Source organism: Nuphar pumila, chromosome 6 (genome assembly GCF_984573655.1).
Source record: "Nuphar pumila chromosome 6, dmNupPumi1.hap1.1, whole genome shotgun sequence".
In the NCBI taxonomy this organism is placed as follows: domain Eukaryota; kingdom Viridiplantae; phylum Streptophyta; class Magnoliopsida; order Nymphaeales; family Nymphaeaceae; genus Nuphar; species Nuphar pumila.
The window spans coordinates 32,553,057-32,571,452 of record NC_143254.1 but is presented as its reverse complement, the minus strand read 5'-3'; the positions used below and the strand labels follow the sequence as shown (position 1 = coordinate 32,571,452).

General features: G+C 37.6%; 1 protein-coding gene across 1 annotated transcript in view; it reads right to left on the bottom strand.

Annotated features, from left to right (window-relative positions):
- CYP97B3 (cytochrome P450, family 97, subfamily B, polypeptide 3) overlaps positions 1–18,396 on the bottom strand; it is a 122,241-nt gene that overhangs the window by 87,402 nt on the left and 16,443 nt on the right. The window contains exon 5 of the mRNA XM_090010191.1: positions 15,946–16,181. Within this exon, the coding sequence (XP_089866317.1) occupies positions 15,946–16,181 (236 nt within the window). The remainder of the gene's footprint in view (positions 1–15,945; positions 16,182–18,396) is intronic.

Sequence of the window (18,396 nt, the reverse complement as noted above, 5' to 3'; positions counted from 1 at the left end):
TAAGAGTAATCTCATTAGGTCTCATTCCTCTCAAGACCAGTTTATCAAACTGTTCTATAGCCTCCTTGCCATAACCATGCTGTGCAAGCACTCTTATGATTGCATTATATGCAACGTCTGTTGGATCCTGGATCTCATCAAACACTTGCAGAAATGAAGCATGAAGCCCAGATTTTCCATACATGTCAAGAAGGATTGAGGAAACAAATGGGTCAGCTCCAAGCTGTGCCTTGATCACTTGGGCATGAAGTTGTTTTCCCTGTTCAAAGTGCAGCTTGGCTAGCATAAGTTTTTAGCTAGCTAGAAAAGGTAAATTCATTAGGAGCAATACCGCGCCTCCGCAAGTCAAGGTAAACATCCACAGCTTTCTCAATTTCATCATTTTCAGCAAACCCAGCAATTAGTTTTGCAGGAAATAAATATTGGATAGCTGCACATTTGAGTGATGTCCAATAGTCATTTAAATGTCTATAGCAGATTTTCTTGGCATGCGTCATTGGCTCCATTTCCATCACACCAAACTTCTTCCCCAGCACCCGTCATATTTACCTTCTCACGCTAACTCCCAGTCATCACACCCATTTGCAATTGTTGTGGTTAGTAAACATGATATAGAGGGAAGATCCAGTTATTTCTTTTATAGCAATATACGTGTATGCCGGGGTTTTCAGTTGCACGTATGGTTAGCAATATAGGAAGCTCCTATATTGCTAACCACATCAAAACACTTTATGGAGACCCATTTTCAGTTGGACCATCCTCCACCTATCACCCTTCACAGCCATCATTCACAGGATCACTTTTGTATTCATATCCTTCTCATTTTCTGCTGCAGGTACCCAGTTTTGATATTTGGCCACGTTCATGGATGGATATTTTAATATCCGTTCATGATCTCTATGCCATCTTTTCTATGTTTTGTCACTGATATATAGGAAAGCTCCATACCTAGTTTCATTGAGAAATATGCTATAATTTGATAATTACGGCTTTGTGAAATCCCCTACAGAAACTGTATATACCTGTATTTTCTGATTTTACCCATTATATGGAATTTCCATTAATATGTATTTTTTTTTCATTATATGTATATATATCTATATATATATATATATATATGTATATCTATGTATATATATCTATATATATATATGTATATCTATGTATATATACCTATACATATACGATTCAGGTATATCGGCGTAACTGGATTGGACAAAGATGATCTGAACCTAGAGTTAGGATTAAGGTCCTACAGCTATTTTCAAAATGATGCATTTAGAGTCAGCCTTTTAGGGAGTGTTGTATGTGCATGAATGTTTGTGCAGGATGTGATTGTTTGTATGTTACCTCTATTTCCTTACATTTTCCCAAAAATATTTTCAAATACCCATATTTCTTATCTTTTCCCTTTATTTTCTCAAACCCTGGATGATTTCCCCAAATATCCATTTCTATCCAAACTCCAGGTGATTTTTCACTCTTCCGTTCTACTGGATCTCGAATTTTCAGCTGCATTTTTATCCTGCCTGCAATTTTTCAAAATCATATGTTTTCTCTCATTGGATTTTCAATTCTTTTATCTATTTGTAAAATTCTTTCACCTTATTTTCCTCGTGCATACCTTGACTATTGCGATGGAAATTGTTACCCACTTGCCTTCTCCTTATTCTAAATTCGTTTGCGGATTGTTTTTCCAAGAGATGTCTCTTTCCTTCAAAATGGTGTTTTTCCTCGTGGTTGACGACCTCGCCTAGGTAACAAGGCACATTTTCCCTTGTTATTTCTCTTACAAAGAATGACAACACAATTGTCGTGATTTCAGCGGCAACTCCATCCCTAGTAATGGGATATTCTTCCAATTGTCTACCATATCGTCAATAATCGTTTTTTTTTTCCTAATCCAAAATTTCCTCAGAGTCTAATCAAGACTTAATCCTGCAGAGAGCATCCACAACATTTGATGGTTCGAACAAGATCAGGAAAAAGAACAACGGCATCTCAGTACTCATCGGCCTCAGAAGAAGAGATGGGCTCCCCGCGATCAGAGAGGAGTCAAGAGCAGCAGCAAGGGGAGGATGGCATAGACCCACAGATGTATGCCATGTTCCAGAAAATGATGACCAAAATGATGAGTGAACAGGCTGGGACCAGTGCAGAGAAGAACCCATTCAGAGAGAAGTTCCATGGGTACAAGGATAAGAAGACTTCCAAGAAGCAAGTTCAGCCGGAGGAAATTTCAGATGAATCAAAATCAGAGGAAGACACCGATGAAGAATATGAGGTGCCTCCGGTATTTCAGAAACAGGGCCGAGAACAAAGGAGGAGTCGCAAATCAAAGAATCAAGTTGCAGAAGAACCCCTGCAGTCACAGTTCAAAGAAATGGCCAAAGTTGTTAAAGACTTGCAAGCTCGCGACAAGGGCAAGAAAGTCTTCACTAGCGAGGACTTTTATGATGGCTTAGAAGGAGACGAATATCTGGAGAATCTGCCCCGCAAGTTCATCAAGTTCGATGGTTCTGGTGATCCCGAAGCCCATCTCGCAATGTTCTTCGCCGAATGCTCCAAATTCAAGAGAGACAATATGGCCCTATTTCTCTGTTTTCCTCGTAGCTTAGAAGGCACTGCCGTCAAGTGGTACTCCGAGCATATCAATCCAATCGAGCTGCGAGAATTCGATAAGGTGGTCAACCTATTCATTGAGCGATTTCTGTTCAATACTGAAGCGCTCCCAACATTGAGCCATCTCTGCAATCTAAGGCAGAATGAAAATGAAAAGGCACGGGACTTCATTCGCAGATGGAGAGAGACCTGCAACAAAATGAGGGATCCTATATCAGAGAGGCATGCCTTATCGCTGATCCTAAACAACTTCTCACAACCTTTGAGAAGTCTTATCTCCACCTCGCCTTCCAAGTCTTTCATAGAGCTTACCGAACGAGCTGAGTGGCTCGAGATGGGGTTGGAGAACGGTGTCTACGATGGTATCACCCTCGTCAAGAACAATCTAGATCCAAAGAAAAAGGGAAATTTCACCTCCTCCGCCAACATCAGCCGCAATGATAACAAAAGTAGTAAAGGCAACCATGCGGATCGAGAGGAAAGACAAAATAGCAAGCTATCTCAGCCCAACTTTCCACAAAAGGAAAAGATAAAGTGTGAAGATTGGAGTAATGATCGTGTGTTCACTCCTCTCAAACAAACACTCGAAGAAGCCCTTGAATTCATGCTGACTAAGGGATTAGTGAAGCTCCCAAAGGCCACAACTCCTCCCACCATCATGGGAAGGTTCAAGAATCAGTTTTGCGAGTTCCATCGGGCAGTGGGGCGTGACATTGATCATTGTTTTGTCTTCAAAAATATTGTTCAGGATTGCATTGACAAGAGCCTCCTTGTTGAAGAAGAAGAAGAAGACGAACTGGCCATCTTGACCAAGCCTTTCCCAGATCATTCAGAAAATTGACGATGCTAAAGTTTCCTGCTTTCTTCCTTTCGTTTTGCCAGTCACCTCGTAGGGGCAAGTCCGTCCAGTTTTTGCAACCTTTTTGTCGAATGCTTATAAATATGCAGTCTTTTGTTATCAGTTCTGCTTATCAATAAAATGTCAATTTTCTTCATCCAATACTTCTTTCTTTTGCCCCATTAGGGCACCTGTTTTCATTTTAAAAGAATCTCCTTTGCCTATTCTTTTCAAGATGAGGGGCAATCCCAACATCGTTCATGAGAGAAATGAAATTACCTATGAGGGTTTTTCAAAAATCGTGAAAATTTTGAAAATTTTCTACAAACATCTTCGTTATGATCACCCAAAAGTTTAATATTTCCGTCCAACCTTTTTCAACTATCGCGGTGATCTTCTTTTCTTAAATTGGTTTCGAACCATTATCTTTTACAATCAAACCTTGTATTGATTTTCTTTTCCAAAATGATTGTTAAACCAATTCGTTTTCAAAATCGACCCTCATGATGATCTCTCTTCAAAATCAACCCTCGTGTTGATTCCCCTTTCAAATATCAGCTCTCACGCTGATCATTCTTCAAAATCAACCTTGCAGTTGATTTTTTTTTTCCCAAAATGATTTCTCACTTTCAAAATAACATTTTCCTTTTACTTTAAAGATCTCATGTGCAAGCACTTTCTTCATGTCAAAGGGATAATATAATTTTGTTTCCTTTCCTCGATTTTTAAGCATCAATAAAATTCGTCAATAATTTGGCATCATTTTATTTTCGTCTCTTTCCTTTTCACAAATATGTCTCTTGTAAGGAACGATCTTGAGGACGTCTCTCAATCAAGAAGCATGTCACCTTATTCCTCGATTATCCTTCTTTGTATTCAAAATCTTCCTCCCTAGTTACACTGGGGCATTTTTTTTGAAAAATCTATCTTTACCTCAAAACATCCTGTATGCAGGCAGGATAAACCAATCTCTCATTTTGCATGTATATGCACCCACTTGCATTAGTTTTGCATTCATTTACATTTCATGTGCATTTTGCATTTCATTTTGCATTAATTCTGTATCCATTTTCTTCCCCTTCAGGTTAAGGGATAAACCTGAATCATTTTCCATGATTTTCCAATTTTATTCATATCCCCGTTCAGGATAAGGGGTTTAATCCTGAAAATCAGACCACATACATCTAAATATGATGGTCTTTTTCATTGCAAGTCAAGTAATCCAGTCCTCGAGCTGGCCATTCTCAAAACTTTCAATCACAGCCCTCGCACTATCGATTTTCAAAAATTCAATCTTCTGATTAAAGATTTTCCTTTGAGATTCGAGCCTTGACTCGAACTTTCATGCTTTCCTTCGAAGATTTGAGTTTTAACTCAAGTTTTCTTTCCTTCAAAATCTGAACTTCCCAGTTTTTCTTTGAGATTCGAGCCCCGACTCGAACTTTCCAACTTTCCTTTGAATATTTGAGTTTCAACTCAAAAATTTGAATTGGCCTAATTTTTCCTTTTAAGATTTGGGTTTCGACCCAAACTTTATCTTCTTAGAAACCAAACTTCCTAGCTTTCCTTCGAAGGCTCGAGTTTCGACTCGAATCTCCCAGCTTTCCTTGTAAAACCTGAGCCCTGATTCGGATGGTATTTCAAAACCAGCTTTTGAGTTAGGCTTACCTTCAAAATCCAGCATTATGACAGGACTTACCTTCAAAATTCCAACTTCGTATTGGATTTACCTTTGAAATTGAGTATCATCGTCATGGATGTGTCAACTCGGATGTCAAGCGATCTCTTTTACTAAGGATTTCAAAAACACTTTGTCAATTTGTCAATCAATTACTTGTTGATTTCAGAATTTTATTGCACAAAATTTTACCTCAGTTTACCTTCAGTATCACTTCCAAAAAGGCAAAGCTTTTGTGAAGAAGAATTCAAAATCCAAATTCTTTCTATTGGCCAACCAAAAGGATGAAGGATAAATCCTCGATATGGCCAGAAAAGAAGATTCAATGTTTTGCAAATCCAAAGATGATTGATATTGATCGCAGTCAATGGCACATTTTTAAAGACCATTCTTGTGAAAATGAGGCAGTGAAAATATCCTGAGCACTAGAAAAAGAGAGAATTCATCCAAGCCCTGTCTCCTCAAAATCACCTTAAGCTGCAATTAAATATCCGCAAAAGGGATCTCTCACTTGTCGTCAAGATGAAGGCGAATTAAGCGAGTAGACCCCGGGGCCAAAGAAGATTTGAAACATCTCCAAGATGACGGAGTTTGTGACGGATCCTTCCAGGGAAAATCCAAAGCACTGTCGAGATGAAGGCAGATGCGATGAACCTCCCGACAATCCCTAAAAGATATTTAATTTCAGCTATCATCCAAAGATCTCTAACCCATGAGCCAATATCGTCAAAGAAGGATCGAAGCATCTCCAAGTTGAAGGAGTTTGTGACGTACCTTTCCCAAAAGAGAGCAAGAGAGGAAAAAGAAAGAGAAAAAAAGTCAGAACATCTCCAAAATGAAGGAGAATGTAGCAAAAATCCAAGAGAGCCAAAAGAGTGCAGAAAGATTATCATGAGAGAAGCTCACAGGATATCAGACTGCCCCATTTATCAAGAATCTTCTGTAAATTTGTGAAATTCTATTATCAATATTCTTTCATCAATCACTTTCACAATACTAAATTCTCTTTTCTGCTCATATCGAGAAAATTGATAACTTCTTTGAAGAAGGTCAATCGCAAGCAATTTGGATTCCAAATCTTGATTCTAAGAAGTCAATCATGTTTGGAGGTAATACTTCAGGTAGAAAAGAAGGAATATTTTCACAACAATGAGCATCATTTTCAATTACTTTGAATCAACAAAATTTTCAACATTTTTGACAATATTGTCTAGCTATCCTGATGTTAAGTGAGAGCTTAATGTCCATATTGATGCATCTTGACCCCTTCGAGAGAGTTTCCTTTGTCGTCTTTCACATTGTTGAAAGATTAGCCTTATCTCCGAAAGGATAACCTTTATCATCTTTCACGTTGTTGAAAGATTAGCCTTCTCTCCGAAAGGATTGTCTTTTGTCATCTTTCGCATTGTCGAAAGAATCGCCTTGTTCCTTTGGATTGCCTTTTGTCATCTTTCGCATTGTCGAAAGAATCGCTTTGTTCCTTTAAGTCGCCTTTGTCATCTTTCGCGTTGTCGAAAGAATCGCCTTACTCCTTTGAATTACCTTTATCATCTTTCGCATTGTCGAAAGAATCGCCTTGTTCCTTTGGATTGCCTTTTGTCATCTTTCGCGTTGTCGAAAGACTCGCCTTATTCCTTTGGATTACCTTTATCATCTTTCGCGTTGTCGAAAAAATTGCCTTATTCCTTTGGATTGCCTTTATCATCTTTTGCGTTGTCGAAAGAATCGCCTTGTTCCTTTGGATCGCCTTTGTCATCTTTCGCGTTGTCGAAAGAATCGCCTTTCTCCTTTGGATTGCCTTTTGTCATCTTTCGCGTTGTCGAAAGAATCACCTTGTTCCTTTGGATTGCCTTTGTCATATTTCGCGTTGTCGAAAGAATCGCCTTTCTCCTTTGGATTGCCTTTTGTCATCTTTCGCGTTGTCGAAAGAATCACATTGTTCCTTTGGATCGCCTTTTGTCATCTTTCGCGTTATCGAAAGAATCACCTTGTTCCTTTGGATCGCCTTTTGTCATCTTTCGCGTTATCGAAAGAATCGCCTTGTTCCTTTGGATCGCCAGCGTTCATCTTTCGCATTGCTGAAAGAGTTGCCTTATTCTTCGTTGGAAAAATTGCCTTATTCATCTTTTGTGTTGTCAAAAGAGTTGCCTTACTCTTCTCTGAAAGAGTTTGCCTTGTTTGTCTTTCGCGTTGCCGAAAGAGTTACCTTATTCTCGTCAAAAGATTGCCATATCCATCTTTCGCGTCGTCGAAAGAGTAGTCTTACTCCTTACCTTATTCATATTTCACAATGATGAAAAATTCACCAGATCGTCTTGATCATTTTCAAAATTGCCTCTTACAATTCCATTTCCATCGCCTCGTTCATCTTCAAGAAAAGTTGTCTTATTCACCTTCTAAATATTTCATTTTCCGCCCAATCAGGATAAGGGTACAAACCTGAGCCTCATTCAAGTAGGTATTCCATTTTCTCGCCCAATCAGGTCAAGGGTTAAAACCTGAGCTTCGTTCCATACGGAGCATTTCCTGTCCCATCCAGGTCAAGGGCATAAACCTGAATTTCACTCTCACAGAGTGAGTCTTTACTCTTCATTTCTCCATTTCATATCTACCATATTCCTCAGGCTAATTTCTTCATACCCAGTCAGATACTTCTAACTGGGGCATTTTAGATAGCCCAAATTTGGTGTGTTTTCTTTGCCACTAAGCTCGGCCATAAGACGGCTTAGTAGCAAAGAGGGGCATCTGTAAACACCCCAAATTTTCACTCATCTTCTTGACATCGCTCTCAATTGGCACATTTCAGTTCTCCGGAAGCAATGAAGGGCAAAATGATCATTTTCTGAGATTAAACCTTGCAGAAAGTCCAAAATTTCATTCTTGAGCCTCAAAATTTTCATATTTAGGTTCAGAGACATCTTCAAATTGCAAATCTTCAAAATCCTTTTCTTGACAAAAAGCTAGAATTTTCAAGTCCGAGCTTAGAGTGATATTTCATAGAATATGTCTTTGCATAGCATTGCATCATTTCACTGCACAGCATGTCATTTTGAGATCCAGAACTCCTGATTTTCAAAATTGTCCATCCAGATTTGATTTTCAAACTTTTTCAAATTGATTTTTAAACCCTGGGATTTCAAAATTGCCAATCTTTCTCATTTTACCCCCAAGACTTTGAATTACAAAAATTTTCTCAAGAAAACAATCTGGATGTTTGGATATTGATTTTAAAGATTTTATCTCAAAACTTTTTGCAAAAGATTTTAAATTTCTTTATAAATTTTGTTTTTACATTTATCCATATTTTTGCCCTGAAAACCCAATTTTTCCAAATTCTTGAAAATAAATCATGTTTTATCTCGTATTTTCAAATAAATGGAGTAGGACCCACCTTTGAACTAGCATCATACTCAGACTCTCAGGTAAGTTGTTTATTCTCAAGCGGGACCCACCTGGAGTTCATACCAATTTGCAAAATTGTCTTTTTCATTTCTTATTTATTTTTTTATTTTTTTAGTTAGTGGGCCCACACACATGTGGCACCCCATTTGAAAATACAAGATTTTACAAAAAACAAAATAAAGCTTTATTTTCAAAAGGATTTTAAAAGTGGATTGAGGTGGCATTTCCATAAAAGCCTCTCATTTATTTCCTTTTTATTTATTTGTTTTAATAAAAAAAAAATTAAGGAGGCACCCTTAAATGGCACAGCCGAATTTCCCTAAAGAAACAAATCTAATTTTGCCTAAAACTTAGGGAAATAAAACCAAAATTTTGAAAATCAAAAGGGACGCCTTTCTTGAAACAGCCATTTCAAAAAAAAATTCAAATGAGGAAACGGAACCTCATGAATGTGGGGAGGGCTGCGTTTTCTTTTTTTTTTTTTTAACAGTTTTCAAAAGCTTTAAAGAGGGGAGTTTTGAAGAGGAAAAAGGGGGGCTAGCCAATTGAAGGAAGAGGGGGAGTCGATTGAAAAGGGGGAAGGAGCCAATTGAATAGAGGTTTTTCGGTTTTGCAGGGTCTGCCACCACCTATGTCACACGAACTCGGCTAAGGAGGTGCCGCACCCGAGTCGACACGCCCCGACACGGGTGCGGACTCGGGTGCGGCTTCGGACTCGGCCCGGACTCGGTCAACGCCGAGTCGGACTCGGTCAACGAGTCCAGGCCGAGTCCGTCCACATTTTGGACTCGGTCAACTTTGACCGAGTCCAAAAATGTCCCTAAAAAACTATTTTTTTATATTTTTTATTTAAAAAAATATATATAAAAAAAGGCACTGTGACTGTGCAGTCTTTGCAGTGTGCACAGTCACAGACTGTGCACAGTGCACAGTCTGTGACTGCAAAGTGCACAGTCTTTGCAGTGTGCACAGTGCACAGTCTGTGACTGTGCACAGTGTTGTGACTGTGCACAGTCACAGTCTGTGACTATGCACAGACACCGGTGGCATTTTAAAAATAAAATAAAATTTTATATATATATATATATATATTTTTTTTTTTTTTTTTTTTGCCGAGTCCCCGTGTCCAAAAATTTTAAAATTGTGCCGCACCCGTGTCGCACCCGCACCCATGTGACATAGGCCACCACCAGCACCCGATCCTTCATCCACTCCAGCCCAGCCCCAGGAGAGCCACCACTGCTCTCCATTCACTCCAGCCCAGCAGCAAAAGAATCGAATTTTGATTTCTTTCTAGCAGCCGCAGGATATTCGCTGGTTCAAAAGAGGTCTTCCACCTCCAGCCAGCTGACGTCTCCTTCTTTAGACCATCAACAAAAGAACCCAGCTGCTCTCCATTCACTCAGCCCAGCCGCAGAGCATCTCAGCAGGTTGCTGCCCCTTGATCGCCGGATACAGGAGTTCAGCCACCATCGACTCCTTCATATTGCCTTCAGACAACGGCTGCCTCCTACCAGCTTCAACTCATCATCCGCAGGAGAACCAGCTGCCATTTTTCCTTCAGCCCAGCCAGCAGAGGTCCAGCAGGAGGCTGCTCTTTTTTTCAGGTCTACAGCAGAAGACAATCACTCAGCCCAGCAGCAAGTCACGCGGTGCAGGGATCTACTCAAAATCTTATTTGCAGTTTGTTAGCTGGAGTAAACATCTCGATCCAGCATTGAAAGGGATACCCCCTAACAATCGGCCAACGGTGGGTTATTTATATAATTTCCATTGTTTTGCATTTCTACAATGGGCTGCTGTGTCTCTTCTTTTTCATTTATATAATTGCCATTGTTTTGCATCTCTACAATGGACTGCTTTGTCTCTTGTTTTGCACTCATCTAATTGCCATTACTTTACATTTCTACAATGGGCTACAATGGGCTAACGGTGGGTTGTTTTCCACAAGAGATTTCTATAATCTCTTGTTTGGCATCTACAGTAGGATGCTCTGTCTAATGCATCCCAGCTCCTCTGTCAAAATTTACCCTCTGCATGTTTCCTTTCCATCATGTCTTAGTGTTTTACAGATTTCCACATTCTTTTTTTTTTATGTTGAAGGCTTTATAGCCTATGTCATTCTGTGTATACATACAGCTCATTTTCTTTTTGTTGGTTTGATAAAGAATAATGTCAAGTTGGAATTACCAGCCCGAATCTGTTTTCATAACCACCCTCGTGGTGGTAATATAAAAAATAAAAATAAAAAAGCAAAAAAGTAGGTTGTTTGCAGTGAGCAGATTTATAAGAGTAATCTCATTAGGTCCCATTCCTCTCAAGACCAGTTTATCAAACTGTTCTATAGCCTCCTTGCCATAACCATGCTGTGCAAGCACTCTTATGATTGCATTATATGCAACGTCTGTTGGATCCTGGATCTCATCAAACACTTGCAGAAATGAAGCATGAAGCCCAGATTTTCCATACATGTCAAGAAGGATTGAGGAAACAAATGGGTCAGCTCCAAGCTGTGCCTTGATCACTTGGGCATGAAGTTGTTTTCCCTGTTCAAAGTGCAGCTTGGCTAGCATAAGTTTTTAGCTAGCTAGAAAAGGTAAATTCATTAGGAGCAATACCGCGCCTCCGCAAGTCAAGGTAAACATCCACAGCTTTCTCAATTTCATCATTTTCAGCAAACCCAGCAATTAGTTTTGCAGGAAATAAATATTGGATAGCTGCACATTTGAGTGATGTCCAATAGTCATTTAAATGTCTATAGCAGATTTTCTTGGCATGCGTCATTGGCTCCATTTCCATCACACCAAACTTCTTCCCCAGCACCCGTCATATTTACCTTCTCACGCTAACTCCCAGTCATCACACCCATTTGCAATTGTTGTGGTTAGTAAACATGATATAGAGGGAAGATCCAGTTATTTCTTTTATAGCAATATACGTGTATGCCGGGGTTTTCAGTTGCACGTATGGTTAGCAATATAGGAAGCTCCTATATTGCTAACCACATCAAAACACTTTATGGAGACCCATTTTCAGTTGGACCATCCTCCACCTATCACCCTTCACAGCCATCATTCACAGGATCACTTTTGTATTCATATCCTTCTCATTTTCTGCTGCAGGTACCCAGTTTTGATATTTGGCCACGTTCATGGATGGATATTTTAATATCCGTTCATGATCCCTATGCCATCTTTTCTATGTTTTGTCACTGATATATAGGGAAGCTCCATACCTAGTTTCATTGAGAAATATGCTATAATTTGATAATTACGGCTTTGTGAAATCCCCTACAGAAACTGTATATACCTGTATTTTCTGATTTTACCCATTATATGGAATTTCTATTAATATGTATTTTTTTTTCATTATATGTATATATATCTATATATATATATATATGTATATCTATGTATATATATCTATATATATATATATATGTATATCTATGTATATATACCTATACATATACGTATATATATATATACATATATATATACTTATATATATCTCTTCGTGCACTCTTATTTCCATGTATGAACATCCATATATTTTCTCATATAGTTACACCTCCATTGTTACATGACATTTAGCACCTATTTTAGCATTTTGATATATGTATGTGTCTCTTCGTTGCATATATTATATATATAGGTTCATTTCCTTGGTTATCTTGTACTAACTCTCATTTTGCAGGAAAATCTAGAAGATGTTGATTCCTTGGCTCCATTTCAATTTTCTTTTACTTTATGTTATGCAATGTAACAATCCAATGTAAACCTTGGAATAAGATTTACTTTTACTGGTTAGATTAGGCCGCATCTTATATAGTTTGATTTCAGTAATATCCTGATTCTATGATGCATATATCTCAATTTTCAAAATTCACCTTGGATGAACACGAATGGCACGTGCGCCAACTCTTAGAGAGTTGATGAACTCGGTGGAGTCCATATTTACGGCCATAGTCGGAATATGGACGAGACCCAGATCCATCATCTTTCTACCAGTCACACTGAGCCTACACTCTTAGGCTATCTTAAAAATGCACCTCATATTTCCAATGTTTTCAAAATATTGTGAATTAACTCAAATAAGTTCTGAACATATTCATGGCCACAGTCAGAATATGTGAAGGATTTACTTTGGCTTAATCCACATTTTTCCAACATATTTTTCAGAAATCTTTTCAAAAGTGCATTCATTCATTCACATCATCTGCATCATTTGTTTTCTCATGATTTTCTCAAAAGATTTTCACTTCATGGAATCGATTTTCTCAAGAAACTATGATGATATTCGGAGTTGGATTTTCCAAATCAAAGTTTTCCTATGATTTTCCTGGGAAATGTTATTTTCTTAAGATTCTTTTCAAAAGGAATTTCTCATCTTTCTCAAGAATCAAAGTTGATTTTCAGATATTTCAAAAAACCAGATTCTCAGGATTTCAATTTCCTAAGTTTTGAATTTCCTTCTCCAATGAATTTTTCCTATAAATTTCCTATCCTTTTCTTAAGAAAATTCTCAAAGTCTGCATTTTCTCAACAAGTACTTCCTTTTTTTTTAAATGTTCATATTTTCTCAAGAATTCTTACAGTTTCTCTGAGATTCTTATTTCCTCATGATTTTCCAAGTCTTTATAAGCTTTCTCAAAATTTTCTCGAGATTATCACTTCTTCAAGATTTTCCAACTCTTTACAAACTTTCCCGAGATTTTCAAACCTTCTTCGTCTGAGTTTTCCTGAGAGATTGATTTCCATCTTTTCCTGAGAAATGCTTTTCAAACTCCAAATATTTTCTAAGCATACATCATAGTTTTCCAACTTATATTTTATCAAATCTCATAGCACATGCATGAATTCTCTGTGCATTTAGGATAGAACATAACTTCGATGATTTAGCTAAGTCAAGCATAGTTTTGGTCCTTGGTTCGATTACCCTTGTTAAAGGCGGCAGGAACGGTCGAACCTCGTACCGACAGGTCGAGCCCCCATCCCATGGATTTTCCCGCAATTTTCAAAACGGAGGCGAGTATTTCAAAACCATTTTCCAAAATCCTGTCAAGTTTGAATCGCGAAACCATTTCCCTCTCTCTTCCGCAAGGAAGGAAGACGGGAAAATTTCGCGACGATAACATAGGCCTTCGTATTATTCTCGGGTCTTGACACAGCATTAACCGCTTCATAATCATTTTGAGAAAGTATAGCAAGGATGCTAGGATTATTTTTACTAATCCCCATACGGGTTTCCTCACCACTTAGCTTAGTGATAACATCTTCAATAGAGGGGGTGTGAAGCGAATAGAAGAGAGGACCGAATTTGCTCAAATTCGGGTCTAAGACCATTTAGAAAATTGAAGAATCGATCTTCCTCTAGTTGTTTGTGTCTTAACTCGAGTGCGTCTCCGCTCCATTTTGGTTCGAGCATAGCAAGCTCGTCCCAAATAGATGATAATTTGGCAAAATATTCCCGAATAGACAAATCATTTTATTGAAGGGTCAAAGCCTTCTTTTGGAGGTAATATTTGTGAGATAAGTCCCTTGAAGTATATATTTTTTCAAGGTACAACCAAGCTTCAGAGGCCTTTTTAAACTTAATGATGTTGGCGTTGATCTTGGTTTCTACGGATGAAAACATTCAAGACAAGATTTTGAAGTTCTCCATCTCCCACTCATCATGCCTTTTGGAATAATCTTCTAGGGCCTTTTGTCTATCTTCACCTTCAAGAATCTTAGTATCCCCTTTTTCTATGATTGTAAGTTTGGGTTCGGGTTCCGATATTGAACCTTGAACGTACCCCCAAAAACCTTTCCCTTTGATATGGGCTTCCATATTGCCGGCCCAAACATGGTAGTTCGAACCACTAAGTTTAAAACCAAGGGAGAAGTGGAAGTCTTTTTCACCCATTAGAGAGGGAAGAGGATAGAAAATAACGCGTACCTCAAATGATTTTCAAATCTTTCTTGATAAAAGATGCTTCTAAAATATTGTCCGAAGAAGATGATTCACTTCAAAACTTCAATAACTTGAAGGCATGTTTTTCGAGGCACTTCACAAGTGAAAAAATGCACGATCCTCCTTCTTCAATGAGGCTTTGATACCATGTAAAAGTATCTCCAAACAAGATACTAAGATCAAGACCTTAATATTCTTGATAATAAACCCGGCACATATGCACAATAAGAACACTTTAGAACACTTGTGCACAAAAGCACAACTCACAAAAACTCATAAATGCACAAAGGCATAAAAATATTGGAATCACTTTATTGAGCACTTGGGCTTTGACTCAAAGCCATGAGAAAATACAAAGGGGAGAGCCCCTATTTATAACAACCAAAAGGGGCCTTGGAGGGGCTCCACTCATAGACGTTGGAGGGGCCCAACGTCTATTTGAGTGGGGCCCCCAAGGTACCTTTTGGTACTTAAAAGAAAAGAAATAAAAAAATAAAAAAGAATGAAAAAAATAAAATTAATTTACAATCACATTCATAAAAGTGAATGTGCGTAAAACAGTGGAAAAGACTAAACTACCCCTACGGCTAAACAAATAGAAATATATATTTTATATATATAATAGGTAAATACATGTACATATATATTAATATATGTACATGTATTACCTTATATATATATATATATATATATATATATATATATATATATATATATATATTACATTACATTACATGATTAATTACATAATTTAACAGTTAGATCACAAAGCAAGGTTTGATCTCAGTAATTCATCAGCAAAGAAGAATTTATTTGTCCCCTTGTGGACTCAAAGTTTGTAATTGTTCTATTGCTCTTGTAATTCAACATTTGTAATATTTCTCGCATTTCCCACTGGTTAGTGACAGTGGACACATTTGTTTTTCATCAATAGTGCTGTGCAGTAGGTGCAGTATCCTTCATTGTCTAACATGCATACCTGCTTCACTGTACTGAACCTTGTTCATCAAGCCCTCTACATATCTCAACTTGATGGAGGGGTGATTACATTCAGCCCAATAAGGGATCGAGGATTGGGACGAGGCAATCCTCATCCATCTTCCCTTTATGACCAGTAAGGACTTTCAGATGAACAATTTTGTTAATCTATGGTCCATGACTAACACTGTCATGCTTGATAAAAAGGACAGAAATACTCACTATTTTGCCTATGCAGATGAAAGGTACAGCACACAATTCTCCATACTACTTACTAGCATGTTTTTGTATTCTAGAAACTATGCATGCTTTTAAATGACCTACAAAAATTGTGGTTTGACAAGTATTAGTTCTATCACAGAAAAAGCGTCAAATGTAGTTATAGTTCATTGACTTTAGCACTGGACTATTTCAACTGGAAGACAAGAGAAACAAGTATACAAGCATTGAAGTATTTTAATCCACACCTGACCTTGATCACTGGTGATTCTATTGTGACAGATCCAAAGTCATAGTTAAATATTCCAAGCCCAATTATATCAAGTGCAAGGCTTGAAAACTCAGCTTCAATATCAACTTCAATTGATTGTTCAACCATAGTCTCGCTCTGGAATAACTTCTCAAGTTTCGCTATGGAACGTTCAGAGCACTCTCTGAAAACCTTGACCATAGACTCCAAGAACATAGCATGGAAACCAGGGGAGATAGCTACAATTCAGATAAGACAAATTTCATAAATGAATGCTATATTTTAAAAATATCTTGAAGGGAAAATTTAAATGTAACAGATTTAAAGAATAATATATGCACTGCACAGAAGTTCCTCTAGCATGCAAGTTAAAAATTGAAGGATGGAAATATAAGTCAACAAGTTACTGATACTCATTAGATGCAACGGATTCCTTCAAATCTCTATATCATATGCTTCAATGACCATCTTTAAAGAAAACAGAGGATTCCCTGCTGTGGTGGCTTCTTTCAAGGATCCAACAACTTTCAGTGAACAAAATGATAACCTCATGCTTTAGAGGACATACACATACCCGCATATACAGAGAGGCAAGCAATTTAACAAATATCATGGTAAGATAAGGATACCCGAGTAACTCAGAGATTATTCAGCAGTAAGCCTAATGAGTCACATATCCGACGACTGGTGCTATTAAATTTTTATTTCTTATGAAATGTTTCTGATTTTATTGAACTTCTATTAATAATTGGAAGACATTTTTTGTATGTCCTACCCTTTGAGAGAGAGAGAGAGTACATACCATGAGAACTGGTGGAACAAATTTGTTCCTTAATCTCTTTGTTTTTAGGAAAAAACACGAGACAGAAGGAAGGAAGAATGGATTTCAGCCTCTTGCATAGAAGTGATTATCAAATCAAGCTACTCTAGCTAGACTTGAATTTGACTTGTTTAAAAGTTAAAACTTTTCCAAGCTCAATTTGTTAAGCCAACAATATTTAAGTTTGAAAAGAAAATCAAACCAAGCACAATGAGCCAAGTACACACACCCACAGACATGCACACACATGTATATGCATGAGGAAAAATATCTTACTCATGAGTTCAGAACCCCCTAGGTGAAACTCATAGGAGCAGGCCATGTTCACCAAATCTATGTTAATATATATATATATATATATATATATATATATATAAAATCTATTTTGTGTTAGTTTGCCGGATAGGGGCATTTTCATCTTTTCACATGTACTTATAGTTGTTTTTTAGAAACAACTATATTTTTTAGTTTTGTTTTTGTATTTTTTTTAAATGTATTTTTCTTTTTTGAATGCCATTTGGGGCCCAACTCATAGTCATTGGGGCCCCAACGGTCATAAATATGACCAATGGGAGCTCCCCAACGACTCTATGAGGGGAGCTCCCAATGGCCTCTCCTCTCTCCTTTGTTGTATATAAATAGGGGGTGTTCTCCTTAGTTCTCTCATTGTATTCCAAGCCTCCTTCAATAATATTTTTATTCTTTATTGGTATTGCCCTTTTGAGGCTTTTTGTAGTGTCCAATCATGGACTTCTTGCTTATGCACTTTTGTGCTTATTGTGCCTTTGTAATTGTCCACTATTGGACTTGTTTGATGCTTTTGCATCTTAGCCTTGTAATTCCGCGTACTTATTACATGGTATCAGAGTAAGGTTGTGCTCTTAGTCTCTTGAAAGGTGATCATTGAAAGATCGCGATTCGGGGATCAATGTTCTTGTCGCAATTTAAGTGGAGGAGCTCTTTTGTACTCTTCCTCTTTCTCTTCTCTAAGCCACGATGGAGAATGAGCAAAAGATTGATCTTTTATTCAAGTTGAATGATATCAATTACATTATGTAAGCATCTATCATGAAAAATAACCTCAAAGGTAAGAAGCTTTGGGGATATGTGATGGGCTCTATTTCGGAACCTCAACTCAAACTCACCAAGATAGAAGGAGGTCAAGAAAAAGCTCTATAAAAAAAATGATCGCATAAAAGTTATTAAGGACCATCAATCCAAGATAGAAGATTGGGAAAGTAAACATGCCAAAATCCTCGCATGGTTTATGAACAATGTTGAACTCAAAATATGTCTCAACATAGCTAAATTTTGCAAGGCAAACGAGGCATGGTTTTTCATGAAAGACATGTATATACAAAAAGATCTTGAAAGATAATTCTTTCTCAAAAAAAAAATATGTATCATCAAGCAAGGGGAAATGAGTGTCCGTGATTACTTTAGCACTCTTAGTCTCTTATAGGATGAACTATCTCTTCTTGAACCCAAGTGGGTTGCTAGTAAAGATATTGAATTAAGAATAGAGCAAATGAAAAAAGCGCATTTTTCCAATTTTTACATGGGCTTAGGCTCGAATATGAACTTAAATCTTCTCTCCTTCATAAATCTAAGCTTCTTCCTTTAGAAGATGTTGT